Source organism: Chrysoperla carnea, chromosome 1 (genome assembly GCF_905475395.1).
Source record: "Chrysoperla carnea chromosome 1, inChrCarn1.1, whole genome shotgun sequence".
NCBI classification, from domain to species: domain Eukaryota; kingdom Metazoa; phylum Arthropoda; class Insecta; order Neuroptera; family Chrysopidae; genus Chrysoperla; species Chrysoperla carnea.
In genome coordinates, this window is record NC_058337.1 from 125,626,812 (window position 1) to 125,643,508 (window position 16,697).

General features: G+C 28.7%; 1 protein-coding gene across 1 annotated transcript; it reads right to left on the minus strand.

Moving 5' to 3' along the window:
• Positions 1–977: 977 nt before the first annotated feature.
• LOC123291074 (maltase 1-like) lies at positions 978–4,240 on the minus strand. The gene is made up of 5 exons (XM_044871518.1): positions 4,059–4,240; positions 3,545–3,885; positions 2,940–3,307; positions 2,210–2,408; positions 978–1,689 (listed from the first exon to the last, which is right to left on the minus strand). The coding sequence occupies exons 1-5, from the start codon at positions 4,204–4,206 to the stop codon at positions 997–999; spliced, it is 1,749 nt and encodes a 582-aa protein (XP_044727453.1). The 5' UTR covers positions 4,207–4,240; the 3' UTR covers positions 978–996.
• Positions 4,241–16,697: the final 12,457 nt, after the last annotated feature.

The following is a 16,697-nucleotide window of genomic DNA, read 5'->3' on the forward strand; positions in this document are numbered from 1 at the left end:
AATTCTAATTTGGTGGTCACCATGGTTTGGATTGTCAGCTCAGGAGTGACATGCATAGCACGTCAAATGCATCGCACGTTTTAAGCTCGGGTTCACAACAAATCACTGAAATTGAGCAACATTGGGCACATTCAATACTTGGATGGAATACCGCTTGAAGAAATTGTGTGCTGTTACCTTTTTATTATTTATTTATTTTTCTTTTATCATGGTAAGAAATTTTTGGCCGATATGAGTATAGGCGTGAACGAAATATTCTATGGTTCGATGATTTTGGTTAGCCATAAAATTTGCACCGAAGTCAGGATGGCTGTCAGGCCCATAGTGAGTGTTGATTTCTATTAGACTTCTATCGAATAGTACTATTTTACACTGATGCTACTAAAGGCATACCGGCAATATTTATTAAAATGATAGAATAAGTTAAGAATAATAGAGTGACGAGCAGTGTGACAACAAACATAGCGTTTACACAATGCATTTTTTCCATTTGGATGGTGAATTAGGTTATAACTTGGCAATATAAAACGAAAAGTAAGAACAAAATTTTTCGATATCTCGAGTCATTTTCAAAACATCGAAAATTGAAAACTTTGTTTAATTATTAAGCATTCGATATTTCGAAAACCAAGGCAGATATCGAAAAATTGCATCCTTAGTTTTTGTCTACATTCATGAAGTTATAACAAAATTCATCAAGTTGAAATAAGGTTCACACAATTTCCATCACAAGTCTAAATGGCTTGGCGCTGGTACTGCTTTAAATGAGTTTCTAGACTTTTTTTTATTTACTTCCCTTATATTTTATATCAGACAGGCGAATTTTGGCCTGGTTTAGCTAGTGAGTTAAAAATTCACACATACCAGGAATCAGACAGATGTAAAGAAAGTCCCTCGGATCTCTCGTTTGCCTTGTTGGAAAAAATATGTTTCGGAAATTATCGAAAACTCACAAAAATAATAAACAAAACTTTATTTAAAAATATAATTTAATTTCTAATTTCTATATCGCAATTCACTTATATCGGATGTTAAGACATATGCTTCGTATGGTCCTATAGGAAAATCAGATATGGGTAGAATTGTGCCCAATGGTAAAGTAGCATATACACTTTTTAATTCTACTTTAAGTCTACTCTTCAAAGGTAATTGTGAGTAACATTCTAGATTAATTGTGGCATTCTTTTCACCCAAATTAAAAACAAACACAAAAGTATCATGACCACTTAGCGAACGAGTCATCGTTAATACGTGATCGCTTAAAGCTTTTACAACTAAATCTCCATCTTGTATCGTTTTCTCTTTACGTAATTCCAATAATTTTTGATACAATTTATAATGACTTTCTGGATCGGCTTTTTGTTTCTTTAAATTAAGTGTTTTATAACTTTCGTTTACTGGCAACCATGTACCATTTTTTGAAGTACTAAATCCTGCGTTTAGTGTATCGTCCCATTGGAAAGGAGTTCGTTCTGGATCACGTGTAAATAATTGATAACGATCAGGACCAGCATTCAAAGCCATTGGATCGTGAGTTTGTTCCCAAGTGATAAAGGTATCTAACATTCCAATTTCGTCACCATTGTATGAAACACCTACACCGGGTAAGAGCATTACTAACATATTTAAACCATCAATACGTTCAGCTCCATATCGGCTTCCAACACGATGTACGTCATGATTTCCAAGCTGAAAATCCAAGTAAAATTTTTATTAATTCTTATTAGCACAAAATTAAGAAATTTCCTCTAGAGCGAAGATTTGTCGCGGGCGTGAATGAAATCTACATTCCATAAAAATGAAATCGATCTAAACTTCAGCAACTCGACTAGTGATAAGCGAGATCAAGAGCAAGACTGCAATCATAGATATCTTGATCTGGGCCTTGATCTTATAGATTGAACCTTGGTATTGGTCTTGCATTATTAGTTTAAGCCTTGGTCTTTGACTCGCAAAAATATCTCATGATCTTGCAGAATCGAGTGTCGGCTTAGCAGAACTGAGAGTCGGTCTCACAGGACAAAAAATCATTCTTTGCTGATGAATACAATAAAAAATTTTTTCAGAATTGAGAAATTTTTTGTTGAGGCTTTTTTGCAGAGAATTGAAATAGACAACCATTACTTAAGGGTGGTAAACATTTTTAAAAAAGGTAAAATTGTATTTGCTAGCAGGAGATTTCATAAAAATTGATGTCTGTAATACTTACAACCCAATTGGATGTATACTCTAGTGGTAAATATGACAACCATTTATTGATGGTGAACATAAAATCATGAGCGGTAGAATTGACATTTAAATCACTAATTAATAGGAAATTAAATGTGAAATGAGCACCTTCTGCCGTCCCATTTCCATAATACAACATTTGTTGTTTAATTTCACCATTTGCTTCAGTCATCATGATTCTATCAGAAGAAAAAGAAATTTAAATGTTTTTCTAACTTTTTAAAATTTGAAAGATCAATATTCGAGTATAAAGAAATATTATTCTGTGCGGGAATCGAACCCACAGCCATGTTGAATTATCCTTCCTAATTTTCTAATTTTTATAATTGAATTTTCGTTTATTTTTTGAGATAAACAAAGCCATAAGGAATCAGAATTTTGAAAATTAGTTATTTTTTAAGTTTGATGATTTTTGTGGAAATAATTTCTCACTTATGATTAAAAATATGTTCCCCAATACAAATTTACAGACGGAAAAAATCGCTGGTTGTGAGGTTTAGTTATAGTTATAAATAAATATCTTATACCGTGTGCCCAATTAAGTCGGCACTATATATAAAGGTATTTTATTCCTGTGCAAAATTTATATTTTTCGATAAACCTTCCATGCAGGGCTTTTTATCAAAAATAAATTTTTTTATAAAACAAATAAAAAAAATTTCCCATGTAATTTTGATTAAATTTGTTTTGACACCCTGTATTATAATTACCTTGTAACATTATCAGTGGATTTAGTGTAATTATCTAAAACAGCTCGCCATTGATAAAGCATATCATAAGTTTCAGGTAAATGATTGGTATATGTATGTACTAAATATCCATAATCTGTGGGTTCAGCTTTTGGATCATACGAGCGTGGTTCATCACGTAAATCTTCTACTTCAAATAAAAACGGTACTGCATCCACCCGAAAACCATATACACCTTTGTCCAACCAGTAAACAAGAATATCTTTCATTTCTTGAACGACCTTTGGATTACGATAATTTAAATCTGGTTGTTGGACTGCAAATTCATGTAAATAAAATTGTTTACGACCTTCATGCCATTCCCATGGTGAGCCGCCAAAATTGCTAACCTATTTTAGAGAAGAATACAAATTCTATTACATTTCAGTATAAATTAGGCCAATCTACTCGAACAGATAAACCATTAGCATTCATAAAAGTTACAAACTTGGGACTAAACTTAGTATACCTGGGTATATTTCATATATACATGGTATAAAAAGCTGAAAGCTGAATTTTGGATTTCAAATTTAAACATTTTTATTTAAATCTGCAAACCTAAAGAGTAATATCGTAATATTTCTTACCCAGTTATTTGGAGGAATAGGTTTTCCATCTTTATCAAAACCTTTAGCATCAACCCAAACATAGTAATCTTCATAACCTTTAGTACGATTTGCAGATAATTGAAACCATTCATGTTTATCACTCGAATGATTTGGTACAAAATCTAGAATTATTTTAATACCTAAGCGTTTTGCTTCAGCTGTTAATTCTTCGAAATCCTTAAGTGTACCAAATTCATGATGAATATTACGAAAATCTGAGATGTCATAGCCAAAATCAACCATAGGTGATGAAAAAATTGGTGATAACCAAGTAGAATTAATTCCAGCATCCTTTAAATGTTGTAATTTTGACTTGATACCTAGAAAAAGAAAACGATCAAAATTTATCGTATTTGGGCAACAAAATGAGAGTCAACTTCGGAAAATTGCTTTTGCGGAGTCTTACAAATACGATTTGTATTGTTTTCACAAGTAGTTATTATTCCGGAAGAACTAAAATTGAGTTTTAAAACCACGGGAAGATAAAACTTACCTTGTAAATCACCAACCCCATCGCCATCACTATCCATAAAGGATCTCGGATAAATTTGATAAAATACTTCATTTTCCCACCAATCTTTTGCACTGATTGAAACACTACAAAGTGCTACAGCCACAACTATACATTTTACGAAAAACATTTTTTTTTAAGTAAACGATTGCTTACTTTTATTATGACAGTTAATGAATGAATAATTTTAAGTTAAGTTGAGCTTGTATTTAAGTAAAAAATGTTATTTTAATGTTTTGTTTTTTTGCTGAATAATAGCTTAGCATGAAGTGGCCTTAGAGTGTGGAAAATTTTGGAAATTAATTTCTTGGACATTCTTAAGGTATTCTTTTCTTCAGGTATTCCCATAAAATGAATTTTTTTTAAGATCATCTCTAAGTCTCTTTATGATCAGGTAAAATTTAAAAAACTCTTTATGGTGTTAAGTTTATATATTTCATCTGTTAAAGTTTGCGTTTATTACATATAAACCGTATATTGTTTATAAAGATATATAAGTGTTTTTAAAGATATGCTTTATTATGTCAAAAGCCTAATTTTCTTAATTTCGAAAACTAATATTCATTAGTTAAAACCATGACAATATTTTCCTATAAAGAAAATAACAACAAGCGGTACTCGTTTTTACATAAAATACATTTAAAGTAATGAAATGGGCATTTGTGATAATTTCTTCTATAAGTGATTTATTTTCTATTAATCTTTAGGAATCAATATATCAGTATATTTCGAACAATTTTACTCTTAATTTTCGTCTAAATTTCTCAAGTTCTAACAGAATTTACACTCAAAATTTAAAGGTATCAAATATTTGCATACACTCATTGTTTTCGGAACGTCCTTAGATATGAATTTAGTAGGTATACGAAATATTTTTTTAATTTTTATTTCACCAAACCTTCATTCCAGGTAGTGCATAGCTACCCGATTAAGTACCACAAAACGTTTTGTTCCTCCAATTTTTTGTTTCTAAGAAAGTTTCTAGTGATTTTCCACTGCAAAAGTTTAAAAAAATTTTTTTTAGTAATTTAGGGAATATAAACATTGGAGTAAGATGAACCTGGCTAGATAACATTCACATTACAAAAGAAAACCAAATTAAACAAATTTTGCAAAGATTGCAAAACTTTTCGAAGAGTTTAGAATTGATTTTTGTTCTGAATGTGTTGAATGGTGAAATGTTAATTCTTCCTTCAGTAAATGTTCGCCTTCTATATACAAATTTGTATGCCAATCAGGTGAATTGTGGTTTTATCATCCTATGATGAAACATAAGTGGATTGGCAGCTTTCCATTACTATAGTGATTGCTAAAGATAGTTACAAAAATAATTCCTGAAAATTTCCAAACTTCTTCGCCTTTCCTTACTGTACTAATGAAATTTTTTTAAAGGGGTTCAGGTGTGATGAGGTCTATCTATTAGTGGTAACGTGACGTTGTTTCATTGATAAAGATTGATTACTATTCTATAATACAATTGATTTAATTAATTGTAACACAGTCCGTCATAGTTCTTGTTATTTAAGAATAACAATAATATTTCAATATAGTAACAGGAAAATTTTTTCTTAAGGTTATGCTGAAATTTCTATCTGTTCAAATAATTATTGTTTTCCACATAATTTGATTTTTTTTTAGTAATCGAGACTTTGAAGTAAATATTTTTCGCAATTAAAAATATTTACTTTTCACATTTCTGTTTTCTTTACTTAATTGTTTGAACAGTTGTATTTACAGCTCAAAGAAAAGAATTTCATTAAATTAAACCCTGATTTTTAAACGGTAAACTTTGTTTAATTAGGAGTTTTAAACGTTCATTTTTTGCGTGTTTCAAATATTTTCAAAAACCAACTTCACTTTTCTGTTTGTGTAGTGGGAATTTTTCACCTAAGGCGATAAAAAATTGTGTCATCATTCCAATTGCGACGATTTACAAAAACGTCGATTTTTTCAAAATATTATTATATTTAAAATAATATTTTTAAGATTTAAGACTCTATAATACTTTTTTGAAATTTTTTATGTCATAAAAAGTAATTATAATCCAGTAAATATGTATGAAAATATGGGGTTGCTGTGCAAAAGGTCGGGTAGTTTTGATTTTTGGATATGTTGTTAGTGTTGAGCCCATGACTTAAAATCCAAGTTTTCCACCTCGGGGTGCCAAGGCGCGCCACTTTTTAATGAAATATCGAAAATTTGACCATTCCTAAGTGAAATCTCGCGAACGGTTTATTTTACAGAAAATATTATTTTAATAAATTAAAGGGTAATAAATTTTTGACAGTTTAAGCCCAACACCAGGTTTGTAGCGTAAATAATGGCTGAATTATAGATCATCAAAATAAATTAACTAAGATAATTGGGATCAATGATATAGGTTGGTAAACCTGCATTATTAATTGATCAGCTGAGTGTTAGTAGTTTAGTAAAAACAAATTAATTCTATTGTCATGTTATTGTCAGATTTGTTGTTTAAAATGATCTGAATGTTCGTGCATGGTTATTGCTTAAAAGTATCATTTTTAAGATACAGTGGCTAGGTCAAGAGAAAAACCCTCTTGAATGGGGCTGGGTATCTACCAGATTTGGGCTCTCTCCCCTCAAAATGGACAGAGATGCAGCTCCTGAATCCCTTCTTAAAATGATATCTTGCAATTGTAAGAAAGCGTGCAAGAACTCATGTGGTTGCCGTAAAGCTGGTCTTATATGTTCTTCTCTATGCACCTGTTCTCTAGGAGAATCTTGCGAAAACGTTTCGGAAATAAATCCGTTTGAGGGGAGCTTTGAAGACAAAGACGACATGCTGGCGTCAATAAATAACTCTAAACATGAAGATATAGGAGAGTTAAATTTTCCACTGAATGAAGGGAACAAGGAGCATCAGGCAGAGCTTGAGCATTTCCATCCTGGCCCATCAAAAATGCGAAAACTTGAAATAGATACTGTTATCGTTATTTGTAACAAATACTTCCAAAGTGTACTGTATTGTTTTAACTAAATAGGACATTCATTGATAAAAAAATGTTAATATATAACTCCTACAAACACACATTTCATTCTTTCTTTCATAATTTTATTAATACTTTCTTTTATTCTTTTATAGCAAATAAACTAACATACACAATTAATTTATACGGCGTTTGATTTAAACAATTATATTGTGGAAATATTTTTAAAAAATCACGATTTTCACAAATCTTTGAAAAATTGGTTTATTTTGAAGGTTTGTATTTCAGCCATTATTTACGCTACAAACCTGGTGTTGGGCTTAAACTGTCACAAATTTACCCTTTAATTTATTAAAATAATATTTTCTGTAAAATAAACCGTTCGCGAGATTTCACTTAGAAATGGTCAAATTTTCGATATTTCATTAAAAAGTGGCGCGCCCCGCGGCGCGCCTTGGCACCCCGAGGTGGAAAACTTGGATTTTAAGTCATGGGCCTAACACTAACAACAGAGGAAAAAATCAAAACTACCCGACCTTTTGCATACCACAATGTATTATTTTACTGAACTATTAGTTTTCCAGAAAAATCGGAAAATTACTAGTTTCAGTTTGCTTTGAGTTTTTTTCATTTTTTGTATACGAACTATCCGCTTATTAGTTTATCGTTTTGATAGGATATATTCAATATTTATGAAATAATACATTTCTTGTTGAAGCAAAAAGAAAGAAAATAACCCTAATGGGGTTATTAAAAATGATAATATCAAAATTAAGTTTAACGAGTTACGAAGTTTACAAAGTGAAAGAAGTACGAGTTAAAGGGTAGAGATTACGAGTACGAGTTAAAGTATGCTAAGGGCCCACCCATACAGTTTCCGGGATAATTGTTCTATTTAGAGCCACCCTGATATTTAAACTGACAGGTCCAGAGGTTATTAAGATCAGAACTTGGATGTAATGTTTGGTGTTCAAAGTAAAGGCTTCATTTCTTTACTTTCCAAAATTTACCGCATGGATTTAAATTTCACACCTACAAAACAAAATGTCAGAAGGAAAGATTTAAACAATATCAAAGATAATATAAACTTGAAAGATATTTTATGTAATTCATAATTAATTACAAAATTGGTACAGTATCCTAAATTTAACACATTAAGTGTTTACTGAATAACAAAATCAAATATTTAGTAAATACACAAAATTTAAAGTGTTTTACAAATAAAGATTAATAAATACTAAGACATATTAGTCAAGAAACCTTAAATAAATTTATATCAAAGTTTAAATGGATGCATAAAATATATTGAAATAAAAACCCTTTCAAACTATCTCCAAAAATTATAATAAATTAAACATTACCAGATCATTTTGGATAAAAATACTTCTGCTTGCTCACATATCGTTTTAAAATACATCACGTGCAAAATAATTTAAAGGTTGTATTGGATCTAGGATCCATTATTGTTGATATTTTAAATTTAATCCATACTCTAGGAGATCCCAAAAAGAAGAGAGCTCCTAATCAATACTCAAACGAGTAGGTAAATTAATTCGCGCATCAATCATTGCGCATAAGAAAGTAGTTCTATTATTTTATATAATATGTTTGTTCGTAATTTATGTACTTTAACCGACATAAATTACGGAACATTCCCCAAGAGTCAGGAAAAAAAAAATTTTTTTTTTTTTGAAAAAAAAAAAAAAAATTTTTAAAGCAATCACCCTACGTATAAAGAAAGCAAGAAAATTCGCCCCAAATCAATCATTCAACGATATGCATCCATTTTCACATTTGTCTAACTAAGTATAACTATAATTTAAGAAAAACGATTAATAGAATTTTAGACAACCTTAACTAGCATCTATAATACAACTTAAATAACAACTTTAAGAAAAACTTCTAACAATGTTAAAGAATTTTTAAGCTTTAACAAAACATTATTAATTTATCAAAATTTTTTAATCACAAATCTAACTATCTCTTAATAAATAATTTTTACATTAATTATAAGCATAAATTTAAGAAGGAAAAGCACAATTATATCAATAACTAAGCTATGTTTCGCTTAGTTAGACAATCTTAATTAGAATCTATAATAACAATTTGAATAACAAATTTAAGAAAAATTTCCAACAATCATAAAAAAATTCTTAAGCTTTAACAAAAACTTCCCTAACTTTCTACTATCTTATCAAAATAAAATATTACAACTTTAGCCATCTCTTTTCTAAATAACTAATTTTAATTTTTTTACTTATACGTACAAAGAAAATACACATGAAAAAACGATATCATTAACATTTATAATGACAAGAAAGAACAAGTTACACCTCTGACATTTTTAGAGGGTCAAAAACAAAAATACAATGTCAATTGGCGAAAAGAAAGGAAGAAAATTGCTTTTTAAACAGGCATGTCTCCATCATGATCCTGATATACAATTTTAATTATAAGATTCAAAAAAAAATTATTTAAAATTATACAATGTCAAGTGACGAAAGGAAAAAGAAAATTGCTTTTTAAACAGGCATGTCTTTATCATGATCCTGATATACAATTTTATTTATAAGATTCAAAAAAAAATTATTTAAAATTATCGAAAGTGTTGAATTCCTACTTTTACATATACAAATTTACTCAACAAAGAAAAATTAAATTATTGCACTCGTTATGTTTAAAATTTAGATTAAGAGTTAATTCACACCATTATATTAAACCACCTTTATGTCACTTTATTCTTCATATATGTTGCTGATGCAGATAAAATTCCAGCGTACATCCGTTAACAGCACTTAGAAATTCATACATTAGGCAAATTACAAATTAATACGTCAACTGCATGCATACAATATGTTAAATTTTTAACATACATAATACAACATTCAAAGTATCTTCTAAACGGTCAGGCAATCAGTTATCATTAATGTTATATCGATTGCATAAAAATTGACGCCATCATCCAAACACGAATATATACACATGTATCATGGTAAGTTGTTTATTGTGACCAAAAAATATACAAAATTTTCCATCGAATTTTATGTATCCAAATATAATTATGCATAATACATTTTTGTAAAACTTAATAGTTCAACTCCATAAATGAAAATAATTGCCGTAAGTGTATGAAATTTCAAATCGTTATCTATTAGCAGATTCGTGTATTTTTGACAACTACATTTGTGTCAATGACGTTTAATAAAGATGAGGTTATGTTACAGTTTTTGAAGAATTTGATGCTTAATTTATTTGTTATTAAGGTATGATGGTTAATTTATTTGTTATTAAAGTATAATTATTTGAGTGCGAAAATTTTAAAGGAAAATAATTCGATCAAGACTTTCCCTTCTTTGTATGAAATTATTTTATTCATTAACTCCCAGTAAAGAGTACTAAAATTACAAACATCGTATTTGTTTAAATACACCAAGGTATACAAAAAATATTTTTTATTTAAGAAACGGTCATATTTAAAAAAGAAAAAGACTTGATCTTTACAATAAGCTTTTACATTATGCAATAAAATATTTGATTTGTAGGAATTCAAACAAAAGAAAAATCAAAATTAAAAAAAAAAAATATACTAGGTGTAATGCGAATTTTCCGCTCTTCAACTAGGAAAAAGAAACAGTTTATCTAAAGAAAACTTTACTCTAACAAACAGAAATTTTTTCTTTTTATTTTATTTTATTTTTTTTTTTATTTTTATTTTTTTGAAAAATACGTCCGCGGTAATAGGTAAAATTCCTTCAGATAACGTTTAACCAAAAAGATAATATTAAGGATCTCTATGGAAAATTCTAGTATAATATATTATAAGTGAACAAGTTTAGAAAATATAATAACAATAATGATCCAATAAATTATACTGCTGATAGGTAATGATTTAAACAATTTAAAATTAACTGCACGTAATATACGTTTTACAAGTGTTAAATAATTATTTTTATTTCAGTTTTAGGTTATGTTTATGATAACTTACTTTATATAAACAATTGATGATGAAAAATGATATGAATTTTACGAAAAAAATTAAAGTTTGAGAAAAAAAATTAAGAATAAAGTAATTTATAAAAAGCTCCATAAGTTTTTAATTTACAATCTTGATGTATCAGTTTCTCTTTCAGATATATCTCTGTTTGTTTCGTAATACCGGAATGAGATAGATTATGAAAATACTAAGTGTATAATTTAAAAATTTTCGGAAAGAACTATTCTTTTCGCACGATTTTCACCCCACGAATATACACAAAAGACCATCCTGAATAAAGAAATATATGACATTTAAACCCGACTGGAAGTCACGGTAAATGAATTTACAATAATCCGAACTTTTCTGTGATTCTCGTAGAGATAAATAGTGTTGAGATAAATAGCCCTAGATAATAACAGTTTAAACACCGAAATATGAAATTATTTATTTAAATTACCGAGTATAGTATCTTTCTCGTTTGTTCGAAAATACGCAAAAATTAAATTAAGATAAACTAAAGGCAAATGTATGAAAATACTGAAGTGTATAATTTAAAAAAATTTTTTTTTTTTGGGAAGAACTATTCTTTTCAGACGATTTTTACCCACGAATTTACACAAAAGACCATCCCGAATAAAGAAATCTTTGACATTTAAACCCGACTCGATGTCACGGTAAATGAATTTGCAATATTCTGAATTTTTCTGTGATTCTCGTAGAGATAAATAACCTTGCGGTTCTGTGTGAATAATGTTAGATACTAACAGTTTAGACTCCGAAATATGGACCTTTTTTAGATTATCAAATACAGTATCTTCCTGGTTTGTTCGAGAATACGCAAGAAATTAAACTAAGATGCAAAACGCACAGTTAGTGAAAACAATACGAGGATGATTTAAACTAGAAATTAATTTACTATATGAAAAATTTGTAGCCTGTGTACTAGCATTTCTATGATTATTAGATGAAGCATTTATATCATAACAATTTGTAGATGATCGAAAATTAGTACTTGACAAACAGTCAAAAAGGAAGCAAAACGGTTTTGTATTTGTTCGATTTTCAAAGCAAAAGAATCTAAATTTTCGAAATTACGTGGCATATCCATAGTTTTAACTAAATGATATGTCCGCGAGTTTAAATGAGAAAATATAATGGTAATTATTTCTTTTTGCGAAAATACGGACAAATTACTCTAAAATATTTACGGATAGAAAGACAAAAATTGTAAAATCAAAATTCAATATTACTGTAACTACTGTGGTTTAGCTGCATTTGCGTATTTCTAGTTAATTCAGCAACAGAGTTCTGTTGTTTGTTAACGGCCAAAGATAAATTCCGTAACAAGTTTGTGTTTCTTGCAAAAATAATGAAGTTTGTCTTAAAGAAGGACTCACCAAATCATCAATTCGCCTTTTTGCTCTTCTACAGGTAGATAATGGCGTACGTTGCCGTCTACGTGGACTAGTGCCTGGAACAGGTACTGCTGGTCCATCTTGCTTTTGTATTTCTGTGATCGATGAAACCATGGTAACAAATCAGATTAATGAATTTTACAGATGTAATTAATATACAACCTATAAGAAAAAACTGCACATAAAATGTTCAAGAAAAACCTAAAGAGAGAAAGAAAATACACCAGGTATTTTCAAAAAAAATTTTTAATAGTATACAACAAGTTATCTATTAATGCACAAAAGGTGCTTTAAATGAGAAAAAATGTCAACTTTAAGGTAAAAACTTAAAGAGTGAAAGAAAATACACGAGGTATTTTCAAAAAAAAATTCTTAATATCACAACATCAAGTTGTCCATTAGAATATTAGTGCACAAAAGGTGCTTTAAATGAGAAAAATCTCAACTTTAAGGTAAAAACTTAAAGAGTGAAAGAAAATACACGAGGTATTTTCAAAAAAAAAATTCTTAATATCACAACATCAAGTTGTCCATTAGAATATTAGTGCACAAAAGGTGCTTTAAATGAGAAAAATCTCAACTTTAAGGTAAAAACTTAAAGAGTGAAAGAAAATACACGAGGTATTTTCAAAAAAAAAATTCTTAATATCACAACATCAAGTTGTCCATTAGAATATTAGTGCACAAAAGGTGCTTTAAATGAGAAAAATCTCAACTTTAAGGTAAAAACTTAAAGAGTGAAAGAAAATACACGAGGTATTTTCAAAAAAAAAAAAATTCTTAATATCACAACATCAAGTTGTCCATTAGAATATTAGTGCACAAAAGGTGCTTTAAATGAGAAAAATCTCAACTTTAAGGTAAAAACTTAAAGAGTGAAAGAAAATACACGAGGTATTTTCAAAAAAAAAGAAATTCTTAATATTACAACATCAAGTTGTCCATTAGAATATTAGTGCACAAAAGGTGCTTTAAATGAGAAAAATCTCAATTTTAAGGTAAAGGAAAAGAAAATATTAAAAATTATAAGTAATGACAATAAAATATTCATATTAAGGATTTGAGACAGAATTGAAAGATAAAATTTAGTGTAGATCAAAACGAAAATAAATTATCTAGTTGGATAACCGAAGAAATGTGTATATCCATCCGTTTACGGTAAATTTCGGTTATAAAACACCAAACATCCATCCATTTGGCTCGCTGCCAAATGAAGCAAAAAGAAAGAAAATAACCCTAATGGGGTTATTAAAAATGATAATATCAAAATTAAGTTTAACGAGTTACGAAGTTTACAAAGTGAAAGAAGTACGAGTTAAAGGGTAGAGATTACGAGTACGAGTTAAAGTATGCTAAGGGCCCACCCATACAGTTTCCGGGATAATTGTTCTATTTAGAGCCACCCTGATATTTAAACTGACAGGTCCAGAGGTTATTAAGATCAGAACTTGGATGTAATGTTTGGTGTTCAAAGTAAAGGCTTCATTTCTTTACTTTCCAAAATTTACCGCATGGATTTAAATTTCACACCTACAAAACAAAATGTCAGAAGGAAAGATTTAAACAATATCAAAGATAATATAAACTTGAAAGATATTTTATGTAATTCATAATTAATTACAAAATTGGTACAGTATCCTAAATTTAACACATTAAGTGTTTACTGAATAACAAAATCAAATATTTAGTAAATACACAAAATTTAAAGTGTTTTACAAATAAAGATTAATAAATACTAAGACATATTAGTCAAGAAACCTTAAATAAATTTATATCAAAGTTTAAATGGATGCATAAAATATATTGAAATAAAAACCCTTTCAAACTATCTCCAAAAATTATAATAAATTAAACATTACCAGATCATTTTGGATAAAAATACTTCTGCTTGCTCACATATCGTTTTAAAATACATCACGTGCAAAATAATTTAAAGGTTGTATTGGATCTAGGATCCATTATTGTTGATATTTTAAATTTAATCCATACTCTAGGAGATCCCAAAAAGAAGAGAGCTCCTAATCAATACTCAAACGAGTAGGTAAATTAATTCGCGCATCAATCATTGCGCATAAGAAAGTAGTTCTATTATTTTATATAATATGTTTGTTCGTAATTTATGTACTTTAACCGACATAAATTACGGAACATTGTTTTGATTTCTAAAGCAGTTTTTTTAAATGTACTTCAAATTATTGTTGATAAATACTTAAAATGTATCAAGAAAATATTAAGATATCGAGATAATTTTATTATTTCGAGAGTTTTAACATTATCTATTTCCTTAGATAAAAAAATTCTATTATCTAACCTTGTTTTGATTTTATTGATGTTTAATTATCGATTTCATATTTTGGAAAAATTTTCCGTAAAGTATATAAGTAAATATAGGGTGATTTTAAAAAATGAAATAAAATAAATTAAAGATGAAAATAATAAAAATGGATGAACATTTATCTGCTCATTTTTGAGAGGTACAAAGCACACAGTATTTACTTTATCTGTCAAACAGAGATCAATTTTGGTTTTTTTTTTAAAATCGAAATACTTCTTTTCACAGATTCTTTTCTTTTCAAATTTACTATCAATACCGCTACAAATTGTAGGAAAAGTAAAGGAAAGCAACTTTCTTACAAAAGTTTTTTTTTTTTCGTATTTCGACAAAATCTGGTCAAAAACTTTTGGGTTAAAAATCAAGATAGGGTGAAACTTTTAAAAAAATCCCCCCATATATGATACTCCATTTTCAATAGATTATCAGTAAATATTATAAAATCTATCAAGATAGTAATTACAATACCTACTTTAAATAAACAAATTTTTTTCGTGTGACGATAACGCGTATTGAATTATCTACACACTTACTAGCTAAGAAGTGCCATAAAAGTTTGACTTCGGAATTCAATATAACAGCAAATGTATTCTTATAAAAGTACAGTATGCCACTTTTTGGTAAAAAAAAAAAACAAAGAGAAACACCTGATCACTCTAGTAAAATAAATTTATTCTTATTTCAACCAAAACAAACTTATCTATGCTATGTTTTTGGTGAGACAAAAAATGCCCAACGTTGTCTGTTTTTGAAAATAGCTGTTACTCTGTTATATTTTCTTTTTAACCGACTTCAAAAAAAGGAAGATGTTTCTCAATTAGGTGGAGTTATTTTTTGTATTTGGTACTTAATGGACCGGTTTTAAAATGTTTTTTTATGAAATAGTGTAGTCTCATAGTTGTTTTGTCAAAATTGGTTCAGTAGTTTTTTAACATATGGATATGGATTTATGTGTACAAGTGACTTTGTTCATTACATACGAAGGTAAATCTAAACTCACTAAAAAGTACAAAATACAAATTTTTTGCTAAATTAGAAAGGACTCCAAAATGAATGCATTTTTAGCTATAAAATACGGCAAGCGTCGGCTTCAAAGCGTGATGTCCACAAAAAATTATTAATTAAAGTCGTTAATTTAAAATTCTTTTTTCTTTTTTCAGTGCGTTGCAAAAATCATTAACTAATTTTTTCTTGTGATTGAATTATTTATGTCAAAACCGCGAAAAAATAACGGTGATATCTTTAATTTAAACATTGAATATTAATGAAAGTGAATTTTCTGTCCTAGATACATTATACTAAAATTAATGTCATATTTTCCATTTCCACACGCATATTAAACGTCATATATAATTCATAAATTTTCTCATATAGAGCAGTTCCTAACCCGAAAAATAGGTCCAGCTAATAATTATGACGTGTTTATCGACATCTATAAGCTATGGACAAAAGAAGAAAAACTGAAATAAACATGATAAGGGACATCTCGACGTCTGCCTGTCGGACTCTAAAATGGCATAGTCACAAAGGAATATGTAAAAATATCTGGGTATAAATGTATCCCTGCCAAAAGTTCAATCCAGCGTCTACTTTTCTCTCAACGCGGGAAAGAAGTCTTCACTTCAATAATTTTAATTAGTTATATTTCGAAGTAAACCTGAATAAAAATTATTGGAGTTGAATAGGAATGTTTTTTTTAGGGGTTCTAACAATCGATGCAAGTGGCTCTCAGATCAGAATCCCGACCCATTTTTCGGACTACGGATCGGTCTAATAAACAAAGATTTGAAGTTTTTGATTCTTGTATAAAATATATTGATAACCACTATCATAGTATTAATTTCGATTATGGGTTTGTGAACAACATTCTTCTTCGTCTTAGATGTTTAGTTTAAGATGTTTATTATTGTTCAAGCTGCTTAAACATTCAACTTGCTTGCTTGTATC

What these genes read in the sequence shown, in the direction of transcription:
- LOC123291074 (XM_044871518.1), bottom strand. Translation starts at nt 4,206, where the DNA reads ATGTTTTTCGTAAAATGTATAGTTGTGGCTGTAGCACTTTGTAGTGTT. An exon ending in TGGGGTTGGTGATTTACAAG is followed by an intron (nt 3,886 to 4,058) that starts GTAAGTTTTATC and finishes TTCTTTTTCTAG; the next exon opens with GTATCAAGTCAAAATTACAA. An exon ending in CTATTCCTCCAAATAACTGG is followed by an intron (nt 3,308 to 3,544) that starts GTAAGAAATATT and finishes TCTCTAAAATAG; the next exon opens with GTTAGCAATTTTGGCGGCTC.